The 24884-nt window shown below is 39.1% G+C and overlaps 1 protein-coding gene across 2 annotated transcripts in view; it reads left to right on the top strand.

The window, feature by feature from the left end:
- LOC113123121 (ephrin type-A receptor 6) overlaps nt 1–24884 on the top strand; it is a 140562-nt gene that overhangs the window by 32974 nt on the left and 82704 nt on the right. Inside the window, exon 3 of one of the 2 annotated variants that reach the window (XM_026294939.1) lies at nt 4503–5166. In XM_026294939.1, the coding sequence (XP_026150724.1) occupies nt 4503–5166 (664 nt within the window). Of the gene's footprint in view, nt 1–4502; nt 5167–24884 lie in introns of those variants that run through there. The other variant, XM_033325799.1, reaches the window with a different exon arrangement.

Below are 24884 nucleotides of genomic sequence, written 5' to 3'. Positions count from 1 at the left end.
AGCTCTGAGTGGTGTTTAGTTGGGGATTGAAGCAGCAATGTGGTCTTATCACCATGGATTGTTTTCCCCCTTTGGGACAAATCACTCTGATATCTCTCTATCTCTTTGTCTCTGGCCACAGTTTATCTACAGTGGCATTTGAGCTCATTTCACTGCCTCCAAACTTCAGTAATTCCCTCGTACCTTATGATGTACAGCCTTTTGTCAAGCACAGACCTGCACACATTTTTTTTTTTATTTTTGCTTTTATTACCCTTGTCTTCTGCTTTCTTTTTCTCTCAAATCTCTTTTGCAGTACTTTTCAACTATAAAAGAATGCAGTCTAATAGGAAGAATACAGAAAATAGCCTTGATGCAGAATAAAAATGTCCTGGATAGACTGAGGGCTATGTCTGACCTTGTTCTGTCTGCAGGTGTGTTCAGTTCTCATTTTGAATGCATCTCAGACTCCTAAGTCATACGCTTACAGTTACTTACATTGCAGTTGTTCAGTACATTGACAGTCACTTCTAATATATGATCGACTGAGGGTATAATGGCTGCATTGGCTGCCCTTTAGCAACTATTGTAGGAACATAAAGTTTAACTGAAACACTTATCACTTGTTTGTTTTTTTTCTGAAATACTGGTGTCATCTTGTAAAAAGGTAAAGCTTTTGATGCAGATGTTCAATATGTCTTATAGAACAGTCTTTTGTCACCAACCTCACTTTAACACCCTCAACAATGACATGCATGTACTTGCATTTTCATGATGACCTTTTTCAATTCCCAAGTCATGACCTCCAGTGTGGAAATGTCAAACATTTTCTTTTTAAGCAAAGACATGACATTCTTATGTATAATCTCCATTTCTTCAACAACTCTCTGTGGTGCTTACTATTGTTAAAAGAAAATCTTAGAGCCCAAGGGTGCTGATGCATCCTTTCTCCTACAAACATCTCTGCAGGTCAACAGCTGACTGAACAGTCAAACAAAATGCCTGAGGGGTGGATTGAATTGGCACACAAACACGAGCCAAGGTTCCATGATGAGACAAAGCTGAGCATCTGTGTAGGGCTACAGCTGATGACAAATGTCACTGGTGATGAATTATTATTTCTCTATTAATGATTTGGTCTATTAAAAAAAAACAATGAAAAATGAGAAATCATCACAAATGAGAAGATGGAACCTGTTTAGCATATTTTCATTTTGAATTCAGTTAATTGATACTTATTTTTCTCTCAGTTGACTAGTTGATTATTTGATTAATCATAATAAAACTGACAGGAACTATGAAAGATCAGTTTCAGTTGTTTTTCAGATGTACACTGTGGATTTTGAAGCACTCAACAATGTGGGCATGCTAATGGAAACACTAGGGTGATTACCACATTTGTTTTATTTGAAGCAGTGTTTGAAAGACATAACCTCCATTAGCCATGTGGGCCACTTGTTTAAAATGAAATAAATGATCTGCAGTAAAACTGTCCAGAATAAGTTTCCAATTCTTAAAACCAGGTTAACTGGTATATTTGTTTTAAAAGCAGAGTTGAAGTCATAAACATTTGACATACATGAGGTGTTGCTGTTAAATATGTAAGTCAATAAAACAGAATTGACACTAAAAATTGAGTTTGTTAATAAGTTAATTGAAAAGTGTCACAATTTACTCAAATTCTGATGTTTATTGTGTACCCACAACCTGTACTTTTCCTTGATTACTGTGAAGTGGAAAACAAAACTGCCTTTTTGTTGTCTTCACGTTTTTTTTTTTTCGTTTTTTTTTTTACCGCACTGTCCTGCTTTGCCCAGCAGAATTTACTGTGCATGTGTGATGGGCAATATCACATCTAATCAAAATCCATTTGTTTGACTGCAGTGCTACAATTACATCTTGAGGGAAGAGCAGATTAAAGCCTGTCGTCTTTGGATGATTGAATTAGAACATGTTATTAAAAAGGATAATGAGTATGTGAAAGCAAACATTAGGCTTTGATTACTACTCTCATCAAGAGGTAATATTTAGCTAAGTGCAAAACAGCTTATTAAATGTGCAAGCTTATCAGGCAAATAGTATTGGTAAATTAACCAGCAGCACTATCACAACTCTCTAGTCTGCTTATAGAGTTTTTTTTTTTTTCCCAGCCATTAATTAGAATTGGGATCTCTCCTCCCAGACCTCAGGATGGGAACACGAAAAGTGAGCATATGTGTGTTTGTGAGTCTGTTCACTTTTAAATACAGATGGATAGTTATGTGAATTTGTTTGGTTGGTAATTAATAGCTTTATGCTTGGCCTTCCTAACATAAGCTCCCAAATGCATCTCTCGCCTATCTCTGTGAAAACAGTGTTGATTATAGTGTTTGGCTCATAGCAGGAGACAGCACTGGGTGTGCATGCTGGAATCCAAAAGTGAGTATTTGCAGGGTTTTATTGCTCAAACTCGTCCACAATCCTCTTGAGTGACAGGGAGGCAATTTGTGGCTTTTCATGCCTGAAACAAAATTAGGAAATAATACTTATGTTGATTTTATATTGTGTTTGAATTGAATTTCATATTGTATGTGAGAGTATATCCAATCTCCAAACCAAAAAAAATCTTTCAGAAATGTATGCCCAACTCTGCAAAATAATGGTAGGAGTAGTTCTGATTAATTAAAAAGTAAAAAACACACACTTAAATTAGAAGCAAAATGGTCCATATATCAGTGTAAATATATAACGCATATACAAAAGCAAAGTTTGCAGGTTGTGAAGGCTCCAAAGCTGCATTGAAAGTGAAGTGATTTGAGAGCCCTTTTTCCCAGACAGGTAATTTGATTCTTGCAGTTCAATGTTGGATGGTTTTTGGGTCGCCCATGTAGCCAGTCCCCACTCTAATAAAACCAGAGAGCTGTGCAGGACCAGGAGGCTAAAAACCCCCATTAACTTTTCCCCCATCAACATGGGGACAGGTAACCTCATGACCCTGCAAAGCTGCCATACTCCCTGATCATGGGACCTGGGACTTGGAGAGCTGATGACTAGGCAGCTGGAGTCAGACATCAATCTAGGAGAAAACCTACCTGGAAAGACCTGAAGGAATAAGAGGAAAGATTTTCCCCTCATGAGACAATTCAAGCCAGCAAGTCTTCAAACAAAGCACATATAAATTCATTCCAAAAATCTAAACATTAGAAGGAATTAAATTTGCAAAGTTTTATAACTTCATAGCAGGCCAACACTATGCACCACAGAGACCTCTTCAGCACATGTTCAGAAGAGTTGAGCAAGTACGGCTGGGCGATATGGAAAAAAAATCACAATAACTTTTTTCATTATCAGTTGATATCGATTTGTATCTAAGTGACATGTAAAGATATAAGATTCATTTTGATTTAAATATTTCTTTTCTTAAAATTGAACATGGCAATACAACTATTTCAAATATATATAATAAGCTAACATCTTTATTCTGAACAGTCAAAAGCCTTAAGTGATTCAGGAGAACACTAAATCTGGTCAACTCCAAATAAATAAAACAATATCTTATTTCTTATATCTTGAATCTACAAGTAAAATATTAAAGCTCTCAGGTTTTACAGAAACTAAATTCTTTGGTCACTTCCAAATAAATCAACTAGGTCTGTTGTTGTGCAGTGTCACATTTGTGTTAAGGGACCACCAACATTTGCTTGCGTCTGGGACTGAGAAGTCTTGCATTTTATGTGCTCTAGAGGATGGCACTGCTTTAGGTGGTCAAAAAGGTTAGCGGTATTATCTGTTTTAGTGGAGTATGTTTCTGGTTTTGTCAAATATACATCTGTTTTGCAGTGAATGCCACTCTGCTTATGGTCAGACTTTAACTATTCAAACTATCTCCACACTACTAAAGTCCTCAGACCCTTACTGTCAACAATGATCTCCTCTTTTTAGCCCTGGGCTGTGTCTGCTCGGGTGTTTTCGCCGAAACTTGAGTTTGTCGTCAATATTTCCTGTTCTGTTCATCTTGAGTTGTAGTTCAAAAGTTATATCACAAGTAGTTGGTAACTAAACACATACTACTAAACTTGTGCCTCGCTGCTCAGTCTTATATTTCTGTATTTCTGCTGCATGATTGGCTGGAAGACCTGTCCATATCAAATAAAAAATGGCCAACTCTTATCATGGAGATCAACCTTAATCTTATTGCGATTCAACATAAAATTTGATATTTGGCACAGCCCTATACTGTAATAAGCTGGAAGCAGACAATTTGCAATGAAATTTGCTGATCGCATTAATGCCTTTTTGATTTCACTGAGCCAGTGGCATATCTTATATCGTATAGTGCTACAATCAGGACAAAATTTACGTTAGGTCCTATTAACAAAAACATAGGATTGCTGTTCCTTTTGTCCATCACTTTTGTACTGAATACTGTTTCCTGTCAGGGCCACTAGTGGGCTTTGTACTTGTGGTTTTATCATTTAATTACTTTGTTGCTTTTCCCTTTTTTTTTCTTCCTCTACCCCCACCCCCCCGTTTTTCCTCTTTAGTGGGATGGCATCACGGAGATGGACGAGCACAACCGGCCTATCCATACTTTCCAGGTTTGCCATGTGATGGAGGCCAGCCAAAACAACTGGCTTCGTTCCAACTGGATCTCTCGACAGGAGGCCCAAAAGATCTATGTGGAGCTTCGCTTCACCCTGCGTGACTGCAACTCCATTCCTTGGGTGTCTGGCACCTGTAAGGAGACCTTCAATCTTTTCTACCATGAGTCTGATGAGGCTTATGGTGACAAATTCTCGGCAATCCAGTACACCAAGATTGACACAATCGCTGCTGATGAGAGCTTCACTCAGACGGATCTTGGAGACCGCATCCTCAAGCTCAACACTGAGGTGCGAGAGGTAGGCCCCATGACCAGGAAAGGCTTCTACCTGGCATTCCAGGATATCGGCGCTTGCATTGCGTTGGTTTCAGTGAGGGTTTACTATAAGAAATGTCCATTCACCCTGAGGAACCTAGCCTCATTTCCAGACACAGTGCCACGTGTTGACTCTTCCTCGTTGGTGGAGGTGAGGGGGGCATGTATTGACCACGCTGAAGAAAGAGACACACCAAAACTGTTTTGTGGAGCTGATGGCGACTGGTTGGTTCCCTTGGGAAGATGTGTTTGCAGTGTTGGATATGAGGAGATCGATGGCTCATGTGTTGGTGAGTTTCCCAACTTTTCAATGAATAATTTTGCTTTTCATTAACCAATTTGTTGTAAATTTCCACCACCTCTTGCAGTACTAAAAAAAACAGCACTGGTTTAAGAATATGACCTTTGCCAGTTAATTGCTTTGGTGTAGAGATTTCAGAATATAAAGCTCTGACCTTGACCTGACTTAATACTTAATTCGCATCTGCCAATATGGATAGATAAAGTGGCTGTTACAGTATATGTGAGGCTTCATTTACATCTGCTTCATTCACTTTAACAATGAATGTAACAATTGAAAAAGCAAACTTATGTCTGTCTTAGTCTGTGCAGTAACGCTCATACGCTCATGTTTCTGCTGCGCTCTCATCAAAGAAGCATTATTTTTTATTTTCAGCCATTTCATTTCCTGCTGCTACCCCTTTTCATCTTCTTCTGAAACTGCTGCTAGCTACTAACTATCTAGAGAATAAGATGATATAGTGTGAGTGAGGGGATCACAGTGTTTAGAATTGTTACAGTGATGGCAGAGAGTAGCCTTGATGCTACAGCTGTGTGTGTGTGTGTGTGTGAGGGTGTGTGTGCGTGTGTGTGTGGGATCTATGGGAAGCAGTACATTAAAAAACTGTCATAACGTGATACATAGTGGTATATCCAAAAGCATCAGAGCTCTTTCGTTGGATTTTAGAGACCGAATGCAGGTTATGTTTATCTCAGTGTGTGTATGTGATCACACATTTGTGTAGGTATGTTGTGTATCTCAGTAGTCTACCGCCCACTGTCCCAGCGGCTACCTTGGTGTGACAGATTACCTCAGCTGGCTTGGTTTGATGCTCAACTCTCTGATATGAGCTTTGGGATATCGCTGGCAGCACCACTCACTGGGAACGCTATAGAACAAAAAACATACTTTCATGAATGTCCAACATAGACCTCTAAAGGCCTGATGTCAGGTCAACAGGCACACGTGATAATATACAGATCTGCAACCTACAAGGTGTACTCAGAGAAAGCAGACACTGTGAAAAGTGTTAGATTTAGAAGTTGAATATGCATCCCCATTCACTCACTGAATGCAGTAGTCTAATTATTCTGGCATCCTGACAAGTAACAACATGCCATATGTGGTGTTGCTTGGCATGACTGGTATACAGTGTACTTTGACTTTGCTTTTGGAACAATGAACAAGATGCATGATAGTTGGAAGTACTGACACAAAGTGCATGACACAGTGTCGGTTTGTTTGCATCTGAAATAGACAATTTTCCCATCTAATACCAACACAAACTACTTTTTTGCTTTTAGAGCTCTTTTGAAAAGTGTTTTCAAGATTATTCACTGCTTTTTTTTTTTTTGCCGTCACCATCCAGAACAGATGTCCTCATACAGTTGATTACGATTCCTCTCGTGACACGGGTCAGTGAGGTTTCCCAGCTGGACTCGCAGCTGCATCACAATCAACGGCCATGGGTTGAAACTGCAGCTGTGATTAGAGCTAGACTAAAAAAAAAGGTTACTCATATCTGTTCTATTATTATTTTCCACTATTCTTATACATGTCCTCATTGTTGTGTGAATGAATAAGCTAAATAATGGAAGAGGACTTGGAAGACTTGCAAGAGTTGCGACAAACATGTTTAAAATGACAGTATTCAGTGTACTATGAAAGCATGTAACAGCAAACAGCAAGAAGTGCCCTGTTGACCTATTTACCTTCATTGGTTTTGGGTGTATTTGCTGTTTATTAAACCTATTGCTCCACATCATACCCATCACAGTTTTAAGAGGTAAAAAGATGCTGGAATTGAACAGTCATTTCTACAATGTGCAATTTAATAAGTAACCACAGCATAGTCACCTATTGGTATTTCTATTGACCCTGTAAACTATGATAATTTGTCTTTCTTTTCTTCTCTCTCTCTCTCTCTCTCTCTCTCTCTCTCTCTCTCTCTCTGAGAAGGAGATTTCACAGTTGGGTTAAGTTTAGCCTTTTGGGCAATGTGATGGCATTTTACTGCACTGCCCTGAAATGCAGCCGCTGCTCATTGTTCCAGGATTCAAACAAGCGTCGTTATTAAAAGCCTCCGCACAAGGCACCACTGGAGTGCCTTGGGCATTGAAGGAGACAGACTGAGGTGGCTGGCTAAGTTAATGCTTCAGTCCCCAGTTTACAACCAACTGGTCCTTTAAATGCTATAGCTGAACAACTAGGCTGGAAAGACATTACAAGTTTGAATGATTTGTGTTTTTGGTAAAACACCATCGTTGGCAGGCACTGACCTTTGCGCTCCTCATCTCTGGTTGCTTATGTGCATTATGGAATCTGTCGTTTATGGAGCTCATTCCCTCGCTTTAAGTCTCCCTGAACAAAGTTGTAAAAGCAGAGAATGTAAATGTTAAATGCACATTGAGCAGAAGAAATGCTGCTGTACATGTAGGTCTCACAAAGAGTGCAGGTGAGTATCAGATAACATGCCAGTCGTTTTCCTTAGATAACCCCTAACAGAAGACCAGCTCCAGATATGTACCAAACAAACACTCCAGCTCTGATTTACAAACCTTTATTTACCCTGAAGAAAAGATGAGCTGTCTGAAGTCTGAATAAAGGGTTTTAGCTTCACTGAGGTAGAAAAAAGGGACATGATCTCCAACCAACTAAAGCCAAATAATCTTTTTCTCTCATTCAAACCCAGTGATCTTGGTCACAATAGTACTCTAATCCCCTATCCATTTCTCAGATGAAGTTTGAAGTGTCTGCAGTTAGGCTAATGCTAATAAGATCCAGCAACTAACAATAACCCCTTTAAAACACGTTTCAACTGGTATGCTCTTCCACATAGCATATATAGGCTGGCAAACACGTTGTTTTCTGGTGTCATATTTTCCTGCTGCAGATTATTGCATAGGGTCTGTCTCAAATTCTTCCCTTTGAATATGGTGCCTTACCAAATCGGAGGATTTCATTAGAATCATAATCTACAAGTACTAATGTGGTTAAGGGCCTTCATATTATGATCACATGACTCAAATGAAAGTGGTTTTATAGAAAAGCCACCGAAATAAAAGGTGTCCTATGGAGCAAATTAGAGATCTACTATTCTACAGGTGGTAGTAACCATAGTAAAATAGAGTAAAAATAATAATGAATGTGTTTGGGTAAACTTATACCCAGAGATAAGACGATAAATAGAATAACTTTTGTGTAAGTTATTTTAAGAGCAAGGGAAAGATCACTATAGCCAACCAGGAAGATATAAATTATGTGTGGTGCATGTGTGTTCATACTGCTACCATTCTTTTAATAGTCCCAGACTCTTTGTGCCGGAAGGAAACACTAACATTATATGGCTCTGTGACCCTTCTGTCTACATCAATGTAATGAATGAATGAGAAGATGACACGCAGAGGTGAAAAACACTGAATCAATTTGAAAATCCAGTTAGGCCTCACTAATTCATTTGCTTATTGGCTCTTCTTCTTCCTCTTCACGTGGTATCGTTTGTGTTTGACCACTGGGCACCGTTCAGCACCGGAAACTGCCCCCAGAGAACTGTGTGCTGTGGGAACAAGCCATAAATGTGGAATATATATTTTTTACCAGATCTGTGGTCTAACACGTTCTTACATCGCTGTCATTTTGAGCTAATTTGCTTCAGTCCACCCAAGTGCTGGTTTGTTTCGGATCTTCCTGTGTGTGTGTGTCAGTCTGTCTCTAAGCCTTTTTATAAATACACGTGTGAACATAATGGATAGTGTTTATGCTTCTGAATGCTTCATGATTGCTTACTGGACTTACTGCTACCGAACCAAACAAACTCAGGTAACCCAGTCAGTATAGTGTCTGATAGTTGGCTTCTGTGGCTTAACTGCATGCTGAATAAATTATTAATATTACACCCACATTGATTCTTTTTATTGCTGCTGTTGCTGCTTTTCCTAGACTTATTTTAAACATCCGCTCTTTCCAGCACCTTCAGTGTTCATTTCTTTTTCAGAAAGACTTAGGGAGGATAGAACTTGGCTCTAACTAAAACATGAGGTTATATGACCATTTCATTTTTAATTGCTTCTTATTAATCTGTTAATTAGCACAAATGCCTGTCATTTTTTAAATGCTAAGGCCAGCCAGATTTATTACTGATTTTATCATGTTCCCTTTGATATCTCTGAGGTTTTCATTACTAATTGTTGTTAATGTAACTTTCTGAAGAAAGCTGCTAGAAGGCTGAGGCACATTCCCTGCAAAGTGATAGAGGCAACAGAGGCAGAGAAAGAGCTGAGGGAGGCAGAGGAAGAAATACTTTTCTGTAACACAACTGGTTCTTGTACCATTTATCTCCACTCCAAGTATTTTTGTCTCTATACCTTTTCTTTTAGGTGGGGTAGGCATTGTTCTTTGGACTTTATATATGTTCATCATTGTCTGCACTATTGAATGTTTTGTGTTTTTACATGCAGGTAATATGTGTGCTGACTTCAGAAATTAAAATCATTCCAAGTAGCAGCACTCTAGGCAACTGCTAGTATGGCTCTGTCTGAATATAGGCCCGCACACACATGCATACACAAAAAAACCAGAGCATCAATAAGCACAATCCTTGGTGTTAACTCAAGAAGACACCTTGCATACCTAAATAATGGACAGGTGTTCATTTCCCCCTCTGCCTCTCTCCATCTTTTCACTCCTCACATCATAAGACAATCTAGCTGTTGCTGTTAACACTCAGTGTTTTACTGCAGGTCTTGTGTGTTTGTCGGGCTCCATGTAACAGCTCTCTGCAGTGCTATGAATAATGTAATCACAGCATGTTTGTGCGCGTTTATTAGTGTGTGCATCTGTGTATTTGCAACTGGGCGCTATTTATTATTTTGCCAAACCAAAGTGGTTCTACCCTGTGTCGAGCTGTAACAAAGTAAGAGCAATCTATTTACATTTTAAACTAATGCTGTGCCACACACATTGAAAATTACTGTACACCTTGCATATTAAAGAATGATGAATGCTTGCAAGGAATAAAAATAGCACGTTGTTCTATTTTGTTACTTGACTTGTCCATTTGATTTTAAAAACAAGTTCAAAGCAAACAAAAGAACTTGCTTTTTAGGTAGAAATAACATTAATTATCTGATTATTTTAAGATCAGACTGTTCTTTGATCACATCTTATCTCTAAATGTAAAAAATCACCTTGTGCTGCCATTTTTTTTTTTTTTTTTTTTAAGTTAACATTTTACACATACCAGAACGGTGCTGGATGCACATCGGGCGTCTAAGGTGGATACCGGTAATTGGACAAGTAACAGGGACAGCTGTGTTAATTGGCATGCTGGTATAAATGTCCTCACGAAAGTTTCACTATTTCAATTACTGCACAAAGACAGTGAGGCAACAATTGCAGCACATGTCCTTCAAGCTGTCACCCTACCAAATGAGTTATCGCACATGCAAGGTAGGGTTTGGGGGGGGGGGGGGGGGTGGGGGGTTGCACAAGTGAAAAATACACACATGCACCAGACCACCTGGCAACTTGGTCAACAACCAACACGCCACACACACAAAGCCCAAAATGCAGTCAAGCATTCATAACAAGTGTAGAGTTAATGCAAGAAGAAACATTTCGTTCTCACAAAACACGCTCTAACAAACACACAAGCAGACGCACCAGGGGTTCGGGCTGGCATCAGCAACCGAGCTGTTTACAGACGGGCCACACTGCAGGGAGACACTGTGACATTTCAGAAAAGGATGGTTTTAGTTTAACAAGCAGGGGCCTTCAGGCTTAATTGGGAGTGTGTGGAGAGAGAGAGAGAAAGAGATGATGTGCTGGTAGCGAATTATAGTCTGTCAGATAAATTTAACCCCACAATATTCAGCATCAGTGCACACTCAGTTCATGCCTCTGTTCCTAAGGGCAGATCTGAGGTATATCAGGGCCTCTAGTATCCAGCATGGAAACAACTCGATTACATTATCTCCCCCTATCTATACATTGCTTTCCAAATATTAGTAAATTATATTTTTCATCAGATGTTAGGGCACTTTCTAAACTTTATCTTACTTTTTTTAAATTCACAGTCCTGTCTACTTTACACCTATGTGAAGGCAAATCATACCATATGGCTAAAGTTGAAGTCATTGTATTAGCATTTACTTTGGCAACCACCACAAAGACTATAACTGAAAGCTCTTTGAAGGCGGAGGGTATGCTAATGCATATTTCCCCAGAGTTGTCATTAGGCTCAGTGTATCACTGAAAGGCAAGGAGTTTCCCTGCCAAAGGCTTGATGTAGCTTGAATTCTGCCCAGTGTGCTATCAGCTGCAGTTAATGTCAGTACATCCCATCAACATGCATCGTAAATAACCAGCAAACATGAACAGCATTCATTAGGCATTATTTCAAATTAAAACAATTATGTCATGTGAGTAATCATGAAGACCAGTACATAGTAGAAGGAATGAACACTTGTAGTAGTTTACTCAAAAAAATCTTTTTTTAAGTCTTTTTAGATCCAGTGCATCTGACAACTTTTATGCCACTAGCAAGGCAGTAATATCCAAAACTACAGATGTATTTTTGCCAGAATGTTAAATTGTTGCCGATATTGGCCGCTGAATGGAATGGGCGGTTGAGGAACACATGCAGTATTTGAATGAATTCTTTTCATATCCATCTACTGAACTGGGAAAGTTTCCCAGTGCATGCATAAAATCTCATTTCAGGACTAGCCGGATTTTGTAACATTACAAATCTGGAAGCAAACCGTGTTCAAAAATGCACCTTGAACAGGTGTAATTGTGGAAAATGAATGCCGCCTGTTGCCTAACCTTTCAGTTAAAGTAGGAAACATCATGCGTCCAATTAAGCCAGTATAAGAAAAAATATTTTTATAATTTTTTGAAAATTAAGATTAAAATTTTGAAAGTAATGAAGAAATTGATATACTTTTAAGAATCTTTAACTATGTAATAAGACATTTTTGTGGAAAATTAGAGTCTTTAAATTAAAATTAAACTGATCCTTGCTTAAGTCGTTGCTTTCACGAGTTGACCTTGGTTGTATTCTCACCATGTAGCTTTTTTGTCTCACTGATGGCTGTTCACCAGCAGTAGAGATCAGTGTCCTCAGTCGTGAGGCCATTGGCATAATGAAAAACGGGCACCATCTGGAACAGGCCAGGGAGGTCGTCTAGTGGGCAGCCATGAGCAGACAGTGCTGGGGACTTACTCGTACAGTCAATGCTCATCTTCCACAGCTTGATCTTTGCTCTATCTGCAACTCATTCACTGATTCTCAGCTGCCGAGGACGGAGTCAGTGAATTGCCGCTGCACCGCTTTTCTGACAAGACCTTAGACTAATAGCAGTTAGACTGTAGAACATGTGCAAAACAGAAGTGGTTGAACATAACACTGGTACTATGACACTACACTGTGGCACTGATTTCCTCCCCTGCCCCTCAAAAATGGGCCACATCTTGCCATGTTTTCAAAGGCCAGTGGTGATTGTAGCAAGTGTAAAATCCTGCTTATTAAACAGGTGGCAGTGTTCCAACAAAGCTAGGTTTGGGGTTTGAAATATTATATTTGAGCCGGTATGTTTTCTTTAAATCTTGCTGGAAGACAAAAAAGAAAAATACTTTGCTAAATATCTTTACCACAGGTCTGAGCTGTTGCACATCATAGTCCATGCTGTGTGATGCAATAAGCTTCATCCAAAATCATACTGAAGGTGGTCAGGCTGTTTGAGTGAGGACCCACTTTTGACAGCCCATTGTTGTTGTGTGAACAATTTAGCAGCTTTTTCCTGTGACAAACAGCAAAGTTAAGACATCAAACGACGACAGAAAACCAAGAAATGCCTGAAATGTGTTGGAACGAAGGTTGTTGAAGAAGAAAATCAGGTTGACAAGTGTGTGTTTGTGTACACAAACAGAGGTATGTTCTCTTATGCCCGTGCTCCATACAGTACCTACCTCTGTTTGCTCATTAATATTGCATATCAGTTATATTCCTCTAGATCTGCTTTACCTTCTACTGTGTGTCTTTAAATCAGTCACTTGATGAGCATTAGAGGCTCTCATGTTGTCACTCTTCAAGCTGTAATTGAGAACAAATGTGGAGAGGGAGAGTGTTTAATTGGGGTTGTCAAGCAGGGGGCGGGTTTGTTGGGCACCTAGAGATCTCCTCATCTCTTTGCATTTTAACTGTTTAAAGAATAAATTATGCAGATTGCAGTTTTTGCGAGTCCTAGTTGGGATGTGAACTTGCGGTGACTTTTGCTCAGCTTTTTTTCCTCCTCTTTGCCAAGAGTTACTTCAAAGCCAGGAAGCGATCAAAGACAGTTGAAAAAATAAATTCCCCAATGCACCAGCACCCTGCTTACACACACAGACACACACACACACAGAGCTTCTGTCTGTCTCTACACCGCACACTCTCCCGCTCAAAAAACAAAAGCAAGCGACACCGTCTGATGTTTTTCTTTATTATTTTTTTTTTATCTCCTCGAGCACAGTCCTGTCAGACATTGCAACATTTCAATTGATTTCACTTTTCCCTCCTATGTGTGTGTTCTATTTTAGTACGTAAGCCAAGGGACTGAATTAGTCATTAAAGGGCATGTATAGCACGACATGGCCCAGATAAGACATCACAGGCCTGGATTTAAGAGCAGACTTGTCATAAATGAAAGTACATTTTAGCAGATGGAGGCAGCTTCTCCCAAATTAAAAAATAAAGAGAGAGAAATAGAGAGACAGGGTTACTGGGGGTTCAGTGTCAGTGATGGCTGTTTTTTTTCTGTTTGTTTTTCCTGCAGACATAAAGTACGAGACTTGTACTCTTGTGTCCAGTAATTAAAATATACGTTTCATTCACCATGTAAAAAAAAAAAAATGAATGATTTATAAGCAGCCCTCGTTAGTGCGAGGGTGAGAATTGGATTTAAATGTCGGTCTAATGAAGATATCACTATCCAGATTTTCCTCATGCATACTGATGGACCTTATGCATGAGCCCCATCACAACACAACTGGACATCCAGTGCAATCCGAGATACAGCAGCTCCACACCTGTCTGCAGACACACCAACGTATCCGTGTCCTCACAGTCATTTTTCCCCTTTTAGACATCGCTGTCACTTTTTGATAAATGGGGAACATTAATTAAATAATTAAAGATTGACACATTTGTTACACTGCAGCCCAGAATACACATGACTCATCACTTGTTTTCATGTCCGTGAACTCAGCGGCTTTTATTTTTATGCTGGCACATACAGTTCATGTAGCTGGCGATACCAGTACCAAATAGCGGTGCCACTTTTGTCGTGAGCTTGTTCATTTCTTCACACCTGCACCTGTTTCCTGGCACAGAGCAAACCTACTTGTGCCAAGTTAAGTGGCGTGCCACAGATGAGGTTGTGTTTTTCCAGAACAGATGGCACCATAATTATTCTGTAGTCTTTTTGGAATGAAACTGTGCTTGCGTTTACACCTGCTCAAACTAGCCCTTATCCAAAACTCAAGAGTAAATGGCAATTTTTTTGTGGCTTTGTTAAAACATGCTTTTGAACAATCACAAAAACATTTTTTCATGTCTGCAAAGTAAATATTCTAAGATGGTGCCTGGATGTAATGGAAATGAACCAGCTTCAAAGTGTACTAGTTAACGATTGAGCAGACAGTAGATTACGACTTCATAAAGCATAATCACTGGCAGCACAACAGGGTCCTGAGCTGTGTAAGAGCTGACAGGACATGTTTAATTTAAGGAACATCTGAAACCCTATTTCCTCCTGATAATAAAATATTTTCCCTCCCGCTAAGTCAGTAGTTTAGGTGAGTTTTCATTCTTGCTACTTATGTGTGGTTGTTACATACAGTAATATTTGCATTAGGGCATTATTGTGAACTGGACATGTGTGAGCCATGTTTCCTGAAACAGGCCTAGACCTAATCAGCCTAATATGCGACATTGTCACTGAGAGCATATTTTGTGTGTAATTTTTGGTTTCTCACTAAGACAGGAATAGACCCCACATCATATTCTGCATTTGCTTTAAAAAAACTTATTGTCTATTGAAATGTTTAGCTGGATTTTATATGTTGACTTTATACAAAAAATGTGTTTTTATGAGAAAAATCAGCAAAGTGACATTTCTTTCACCTCTTTACATCTTCCTCTATCTTCTCACATATGAGCAGCAGCAGCAGCAGCAGCAGCAGCAGCAGCAGTAGCAGCGAATGAAGAGAGCCAATGACCCCAGGGTACAAAAGGCTTTAACTAGCAGTAGGTGTCTCTCAATCTGTCGAACTGCAACAGCCAAGCTTGTTAGTCACACTAGTGGGATTGCTCTCTTACACACACACACACACACACACACACACACACACTCACACACTCACACAAACACGCACAAGTGTCCCGTGGATAGACTTAATCCAACCATTGAATACAGCAAGCAGCGATAGCAGAACTGGGTCAGTTCTAGAGAAGACTGTGGTGTGAAACCGTTGGCCCTTGGGCTGGATTGAGGTCTGAACTTTAGCTGACCCCCTGAACAAGTGCAAATGTACAATAAAACCTTGGAATTTGCCGGATGAAATCTCTTCGAATTAATGCTGTCAGCTGTCAGCTGATGAGGCTAAAACATGGGCTTCAACCACAGGAAGAGTATTTTTGGGCATGGATAAAATAGAGTAGCTGTAATTGGGTTTTCTTCATGCTGGGATTAAAGAGGAGAGGAAGTTTAAAGCTGAGGACCTGGGAACGAGGATGACTCACTCCTCTCGCGGTTTGTACTTCACACAGACATTTTAGGAATAATCCTGCAGGTAAAATGTTTGAGGGGGAATACTGAATAATAGCCAAGTAATCCTGTATTTTTTATGTGTTTCTGTTTTTGCACTTCTAGAGATTTGCAGTGTTTTGGTTTGTTTTCATAGGTTTTCCAAATAAAACAGCAAACTACATCTTTTGTCCATACCTTCTATCAGCAGGTCAATATCATTAGCCTGTAGCTTTCAAATTCAAGCAGGATGTGACAACCCTGTGTTTCAGATTGGGTTAGGGTAAACACAAAAACTCCAGATCCCTCCCTGTTTACATCTTTTTCTTCTGGAGGTTTTGAAATCACAATGGAGTTTGACAGTGTTTACCTTATGGAGTCAAAGGATACAGACTATCTCTGAATCGATAATTAGTGTAAGACATTTTATTGCAGTTACAAACCATCCTGTGGCTGGAACACACCATCTCAAATGCATTTCTAACAACAGGTTCCTGAAGCCAATGTCAGTCTAAAACCACGAACATAGTAAACATAAACACAACATCCTTCAATGAAGCCTGAATGTTGGCAGCCACAATTTAATATTTATAATGCATCACTTCATCTTGCCAGGATGAATAATGGCAGAACTGCCACTACACAGATTAATCTCACTGTGTTAAACACTTCCCTCTATAGGAAAATTCAGCCATCACATTTTATGTGACATTCTTAATGTGCTCAGTTGTTGGCCAGAAATAGTATTGTGATGGAAGGAAATGGAAAACTGAATGTTAAAAACAAATATGTAGTTAAAAGGGGTATAGCGCAGCCATTTCGTCTGTGAGTACAGTTCTTACTTTTCTGGTTCCACCCGTGTACAGTTTGAGGTTAGAATTTAAGTGGTAGTGCTTGGCCACAAATCAATTGAGCGCTAGAATATTGCCTTTTGTGGAGCCAATTCAAAGTGTCATTACTCTTTGTAATGGTAACACTCTGCACCATTAGGCTTCAGCAACTAGTCAAACGGATGGTTCATGTGAAATTTGTATAACCGAAAATGCAAAGTGGCTTTTTATACCACAGTAAAGGCCAACAGTTACAGAGACAAAAGAGCACTTTGCAATTTTATATATTTATTATAAATGTGTGCATATGTGTGTCGGAATTGGAGGAGGGAGAACAGTAGTGGTCATGGTCTGTGTGTGTTTATGTTTATGATACCCTTTATGATACCTTGGGTATGGGTAGTCTACGAGTGTTGTTATGTTTCCCGAAGACAGGATGGATCTTATACATGTTTTGTAAATGTTTGTTCATATTTATGTCAGATCTTCCATGCTTTGTTTGTGTGTGTGTGTACTTATTCGGATGTGCGTCCTTATTATCTATCTCCAGCTGCAGCTAGTAGGCAGCTCATCCCACTCCTTACATTAAAGCTGATGTATGCTTATTGAGGAGCCAGAGGCAGAGGCTGGAGACCTGATTTATAAACCAATACAGCTTGTTTTATGGGGGATTGATCTGGCTGTGTCTCTATCAGTGAAGCGTTCTTCTTGTCTTTATTTAGAGTGACAGCAGGTAATAAAGGTATGACAGTGAAAGAGAACGATGAAAGTGTTTACAATTATATTGTTTAGTGCTATCACCTTTTTCTGACATTCATATATTATGCTGTATTCAAGACAAGCTGAAAACCCGTTTTTTTTTATCAGGAAAACATAAATTACCAACATTACACACTGTAGACACAAAGCATTCAAAAATTATTTATAAAGTAGCCGCTTATCAAATTGAAGTAGAATACAACACACATAAATCATCAAATCAAATAAATCATATTCTGTGTGCGCTGCTTTCAGTTTGCAGAATGTCACATGTACAGATGACACAACATGTAGTGAGTTGTGAAACAATCTCACCTCAGGCTTCATATAGTAGAATTTCTGGGGTATTTGACAAAAGATGATAAAGATAAGATGAAATTTGAGCAGTTGTCAAGGACTTGTATATACTCAGTATCTTTTAAGCCATCCTCACCAGATTAAAACCTTATGTTTAAAGCTTATTCTTGACCCTGAAAACAAGGATGAGGTTGATTATTGGTCTATTATTTATTGAGTACTTCACAATCCAGTCTCAAGCAGTTTCTTCATGTTAATCTGATATTAGTCTCTAAATAGCAGTGTCTGTCAGTTTTAGATAAGTTGTTAATGCAGTTGACATTACAGTTTCTAATAGATGTATGTTTTATAGACATTAATATGTCTATAGTAATAAATTCTATGTGTCATAAATTGTCTCTTTATAGATGTCATTGACAGCATAAAAGGGCCCAATTAATTTTTTTCCCATACAACATGTCATTTGTACATCTGGCCCCAGAACTCAGTATGTGTGTGTGGCTGCATGGCTTAAGAGTAGGTTTGTGTAAGAAGCCCCTTCCTCCTGAGTGTTAACAGCAGCAGGACCAGATCATGGACTGATTAACATTATTTGAGTGTCAGGGCACCAGAAGACCCCAGGGTGTCAGACCCAAAACCTTTGCACCTGAATACCGTCTGTCTGCTGTCTCTCTCTCTCTCTCTCTCTCACACACGCACACACACATACACACACACACACACACACACACACACACACATACACCGGTCGAAACACATACACCTGCACACAGAATCAACAAAGATGCCACTGACCTCATATTGGGTTCTTTTTCTCACTGTTACTTTCTTTGTCTCCTTTCAATCAGCCCAAAGTTCAAAAGAAATTGTACTGTCAGTGAAAGCACCTGCAGCTTCTATACACACACACACACACACACACAAATGTCACTCTCTCAGTGGTCCAGAAGTAACTGGGGTCCAGTTCATGTGTGAGGATATGAAAGGGATAATTTTGTTTTATGCTGTGTGTGTGTGTGTGTGTGTGTATGTATGTGTGTGTCATTTTCAAATCTAGCTGATACTGATCTGTCTTCCAAGGAGAGAGAGTGGTCAGAAATTCTATCTTTAGTTGTCTTTTCATAAAAATCAAATTTGATTTGTTGACACTGGGGCATCATCTGTCCTTAACAATAAGCAAATTTAATTAAAATTTTATTATTAAAGTCTTAACTCTGGGCTTTCATTGATCAAGTTGTTGTTATTAAGTTATTATTACAATACACTTTCATTATGACAGTTATGATCATGTCACATATGAGTCAGTCTGTGTTAGGGCTATCAATACATTCATAAAACAGTAAATCTCACATTAAAACATAATAAGACATTAAAACAATAACATATTTTGTTGCATCAAAAACCAAACCAATACATGTTGTTGCCAGTAAATAATTTGCTTCTGATCAGTATTAAAAACCCTAGAGGTTGAAAGACAGAAGTAAGTTTCCATTCAGAGATGACATGATTGACAGTTCATTAATATCATAAGATGAGGATTGAAGTGTATATTCCCATGCCACCTGATTTTGTATTACTCAGTCTAGGCTCATACTATAACCTCTTGTACTCGGTTTTAAAGTGTTGTATTAGTTATCATATTGAGAAGTGTACTGTTTCTTTACAGTAGCATATATTCTGTATCTAAGACCTTGCAGCAGATACTACAATAATAACTTTATTTTCCTGACGGTGTGATTAGTCATTTCGAATAGACTTATCAGCGATGCACTGCAAAAGTAAGGCCCAATGCATATGTTAGATTTATGGAGTTTAAAAATCTTGCTCTTTGTTCTTTGGTAACTAAACAAAAAAGACTTTGTTCATGTTTCACTAGAAAAATTATGCAGCACCTACAATTGAACTGAATATTGTCTCATGCACAGCAGGTAGATGGGTGCCTAGGAAAACAAAGTTTTTACCTAAGAAGGTAGTGAACTTTTGCATATTGTCAGTCCTACCTCTATCAAACCAATTTGGACACCACACAGTCGAGAGATTTTCACATTTCGACATTTTAAATCATGAAGAGAAAATGGGCATTTTGTGTGTTTTCATTTGCATTTCGGAAAGTCACTCTCAGATGACAGAACAAAATGAACGAAATATAGTTTGTGTGTTTGTTAGTGCTGAAATATGCCTTCATGCACGTGTTCATAGTTAATATACAGTAAGAGGTTGAACAGATGTAATGTGTGCCTTTTGTTCTGGGTGTTGGTACACACGTGATCAAAAAGTGGAGGGTTTCAATCTTCCTATTAATAATAATGATACATTCAGTGCAATATGAGAATACACCACTTCACTCAGTCAGATTGTCATTCCAACATATTAATGGAGGTACATGTAAACATTGCATTGTTGTTTCTATTTTATCTACATTCTTTGTTACACAATCTCTTAGCTAAGAAAGAATGAGAGGAAGAGAGAATTTGTGGACTTCTTGGCATTTCGGTCAGCTTTGCACGGACAATTTCCTCGCATCTGCAGTTTGCCCTGCAGGGAGGGGAAAAGGTTTTTTGTCGTAGGCCTGAGGAGACGGGGGGGTGGACAGGTATCTAGCCTCTCTGTGGGTTCCACTACAGGACAGTAGTCGAGTGCAGGAGGAGGGAAACCTCAGCTTCTTTTAAAAAATGCAGCAGGCACAGGAAGAGAAGACAAACACAAAGAAAAAGAACAATAACTGCAGTTGATTAAGTAAAAGGGGTTTTACACCTCTGGTTTAACTGTTTGGGTGCTCCTGAGGGTCACCTACTGGAAAACAAGTGATTTGTGGTGTCTATATTTGAGACTGGACCATCACAGTCTTTTGCAGTGAATAACTAAGGAAAAACGCATGATAAGCCTCTACAGGACCTTCAGACACTGCATATAATTTGAAAAGTATTGCAAACAAATATACAACTGAAGGTGGTGCCATAGATTTCCATTTCATTTCACTCAGGACATCCAGCACATATATCTTTTCTTGTGCATGCATATAATTTGGTTAGCCCACATCTGACCTCATCTCCAACAAGACAGTAGGAAATCTGCACTGCAAAATCTCAATCTGCCTTTCTCTTGCTTTTAAGTAATCACACAGATGTCTGGCCATCCAAAGCCTGCCATGTTGAAGGCTGAGCAGCCCACACACGCAAACACACGCACCGACACAGAGTGTTCTGATTTGTCTGTCTGATGGTGCTGTCAGTGAGCCTGGATGTCAGAGAAAAGGAATCTATTACAGGATCGATTTGGCCATGCAATTAGGTGGCAATAGGAATTTCTCATTTCACTTTTCTCTCCGTAACGCTCGTCTCTCGGGATCTTTGAAGGAGGGATAAAGTGATATACTGTGATGGCTGGCAGAGGAATAGAAAAGTGGCGAGATTATGAGAGGAGGAGGGAGGAGGAACTCTGTGTGTAGTTGTGGTGCATTGACAGATGTGGAAGGTGTTGATGTTATCCATAGAAGCACATAAAGAAAGACTGGTAGATGGGATCATATTTTTCTGTGTGTGTGTGTGTGTGTGTGTCTGTGAGGATGTGTGTGTATGTACTCGTTCTTCAATTTTTGTGAGACACAATTCTGCTGGAGTGAGAACATTTTGACAAATTGAGTACAATGGTTCTCACTTTTTAGACTCCTACTTAACAGTTTTAGGGTTGGTTAGAGTTGGGGTTAGGCATTTAGTTGTCAAGGTTAAGGTTAGGGTGTCTAGGGAATGTGTGTGTATGTGTGTTTACTGTATGTAATTAAATTCATCATTTGGGTTATTTAGTTTATGATTCAGCTATTGCTCATGCTTCTCCTCAGCCCGCTCGTCCTTCTTCTATACATGATCTAATTTTCCCGTCTCATTTTCACTATATACAGTAGGAGCTGCTCGCTAATTATCTATCCTGAATTTGCATTTATTTAATAAATAAAGAAACTTCCTTTTTGCATCAAAAGCATTTTGTATGTATGATGTGCAAACGTGTTTGTGTTTAAAGGAATGTCTTTTTACATCATCCAACTCCAACATGCATTCATGTTGTTGGTTGAGCTTTAAATGCTGCACTTCCTCAGTTTTGCTAGGGACTAATTTCTAGGGATTTTCAGCGAATTGCAGTGGTGTGTGGCCAAGATGTTTCCGTTGAAATACGAACACTGACAACAGCTATTATGAGTCATAGTACTTGAGGCAAAATTATCTCTGAGCTCGTTCAGAGAATGTCAGTTTTTCCTGTTTTGTTTTGTTTGCTTCTTTTGCATCATCTGAAATCTTATTTTTCTCTCCCAAAGTCCCACACTTATAAATGTAAGACACTCTGGACTAATGTTTTGAAACCTACTAGCAAAACTGTGGAATCAGCAGGTCATTCTAAAGCTCTGATTGCATATTAACCAATGCAATTGTCTTGAACAAAAAGATTAAGGATATGCAGTCGATACATCACAGGAAAGTAGTGGCATGCAAACTACTTTCGAGGAGAAAATACAGTGTATCGCTTAAGAACTTGACTCAATTGGTGGCATTCAGTCTAAAGATTTACTTCCCCACATATCAAGAAAACTGCCAAGCCATCAGGAGTGTCAAGCTGAGTGGTAAATTTGTCTGATTTCCTAGTGTCACTGCGTAGTCCTACCTAATAGCAGTAAGCGTTTTGCATCAGGACAGAGCCTGGCAGGACAGAAGAGGCCGGCAGAGAGATTTAATGATGCTTCCTCTGCCAGCTAATTAAAACCTTCCTCTCCTCCACTCTGTCATTAAGCAATGTTTTAACAGGAAGATGGGAGAGAAGGTAGCCTGGAAGCTTTTGTTTTGCAACTCTCCTGCAGTACCAGGTGGCAGTGTGTGGGTGGTGAATATAGGGTATATGTAGTGTGTATATACACAGTCTGTGATAGATGATTGTCTGTATTTGCGTGTTTATGACATGAGGCATAGGTGTTTGTCAGCACCACTACTTGCCAAAGGCTCACCCTATATTCAGTGTTGCTCTGATTATATTGCCTCTAAGGGGGTGATTCTGAAGACACATGCAAACATACACACTTGCAGCTTGTCGAAGCACAAATAAAGTCTTACCCAATATTCATTCTTCTCCACACGCTCTTCGTGCCTGTGGATAGGCTAATGGGCTGCGGCATCATCTTCTGACATGAGGCGTTTTTCTAATACGTTTGAACTGCTGGATGACTCTACTGGGGTTTAATTGCAAGGGAAATACACAGATATGTACTTAATTAAATCCCTTTACGGAGCCATGTTGTCTTATATTTGCATTCTGTTTAGAGGTGGAGCTACCCTGTTAACTATGCTGTGATTTACAGAAGAGCGTCTCGAATCTGTATCAGGGAACATTCAGGATTTTTTTCTCTCTCTGTGTGTTTTTTTTATAGCAGAGACATGGGCTGGCTCAAGGGAGCTTTTTTTGGCTCAGTGAACTTGTTTAAGAGCTGCACATTCAACAACTTTTAAATTATTTCAATATGCTTATTTTGATATATTGTGTCTGCTAGAGGGAGTACCTAGCCCTAGAGCCTTGCGACTGTATTAAACTTTATTATGCAGGCTTTAAGCTGCGTCACAACTGCGTTATGGCAATACACTAAAGTCAAAGTACAATGTGGAGCTCAAATATCATGGCAATAATCCTTCTTAAATAGGAAAACACCTTCTTTGGCTCTTGAGTTGCTTAATTTGTGTGGTTTTAATGCAGTTTTAGCCTTTTTATTCTGCCTCTCTCAGTTCAACAACTGTACAGAGTTGACAGATTGGCCAATACTGTAAACAACGAGTTTACAAAAGCTGCAGGGTTATCGTGGTCTAACAACCTCAGGCAGCAGCACCATGTCAACCCAGTGGTTCCTCTCCTGCAAAGGCCCTTTGTCATACCATCCTCCACATTGTTCTCTCCGTACATTCTGCTGCCAGAAAACTAATATTTCAAAACAAACAAAAAATAAAACATTCACATGGTGATCCATCTATACTGTGTGTGAACACTACACATACATTTCAGGTGCAAAATTATTGGTGTTCCTGAGTTGACATCATTCAAACATTTTAAGTGTTACGGTACATTTTCTACTTAACAATGAGATAAATAATTTAAAAAAGCCCTTTAAGCATTTAAACTTCGTGCCAATCATTATGTAACAGACTATAGGTTCTGCTTTTTCTTACTCTTCTTGCCAGTCAGCCATTGTCTTCCATGTATTTCAGTATAGTGTGAAAATCAAACTGAAGGCACATGCAGTTAAATATAGTTTTGTAATTTATTTTTTTCTCAGTGCTACATGATTTCCCTTCATAATGCTGTAGACATCAGATACATTCTTAGTTTCTGGAAAGGCAGAAACATGCTTTGAAAAATGATCTCTATTCTTTGTTCCTATTCATAGTTTCTCTCCATTTGATGACACTATAGTATCAGAAGATGTGCAGCTTGTGATCAGGGAACATGAATGCTCTTAAAAAACTGCTCTTATAGAATCTAAAAAAGGAATGGCATCTCTGAAAAGCTGTGCATCCATTGCGCTCTATTACATTGTTATATTAGCCTTGTGTCCACTATGTTGGTCTTGTGTTTATTCTGTTGGGAATGTGAAGTTTTCATTGGTTGCTTCCTGATATTCTATAGCTATATAAGCTTGTTGAATTTTTGTTTATTAGAATTTGATTCAGCCAAAAACATGTATACATAAACATGTTCTACTACTGCAGTGGGGTTAGTTTTTGCAGTTTTACAGTTTTGTGCATCCCTGTTCACCTGTGATAGAAAAAACAAACCCTTTAATTTGCTGTGGTTACTTACATGCACTGAAGCCTCATTAACACCAGTGTAGCTCATTACCTGGAGCCAGGTATAATACTAATCCTGGATTTAAAAAGAAAAGCTACATGAAATAGAATTCGCAAGGCCTTCATGTGACAGCGGTATGTGCATGACAGACTATGATAGAAACTGCCCCTTGTGGTGGATCCATTTAGCAATTGGAAGCCACATTGCCTGGACCAACGGCATCCAGCAGTGGCAGTGAC

This window comes from Mastacembelus armatus, chromosome 21, assembly GCF_900324485.2.
Source record: "Mastacembelus armatus chromosome 21, fMasArm1.2, whole genome shotgun sequence".
Classification (NCBI taxonomy): Eukaryota; Metazoa; Chordata; class Actinopteri; order Synbranchiformes; family Mastacembelidae; genus Mastacembelus; species Mastacembelus armatus.
Note: the sequence above shows the minus strand (reverse complement) of the source record. Positions and strands in the feature narration are given on the sequence as shown.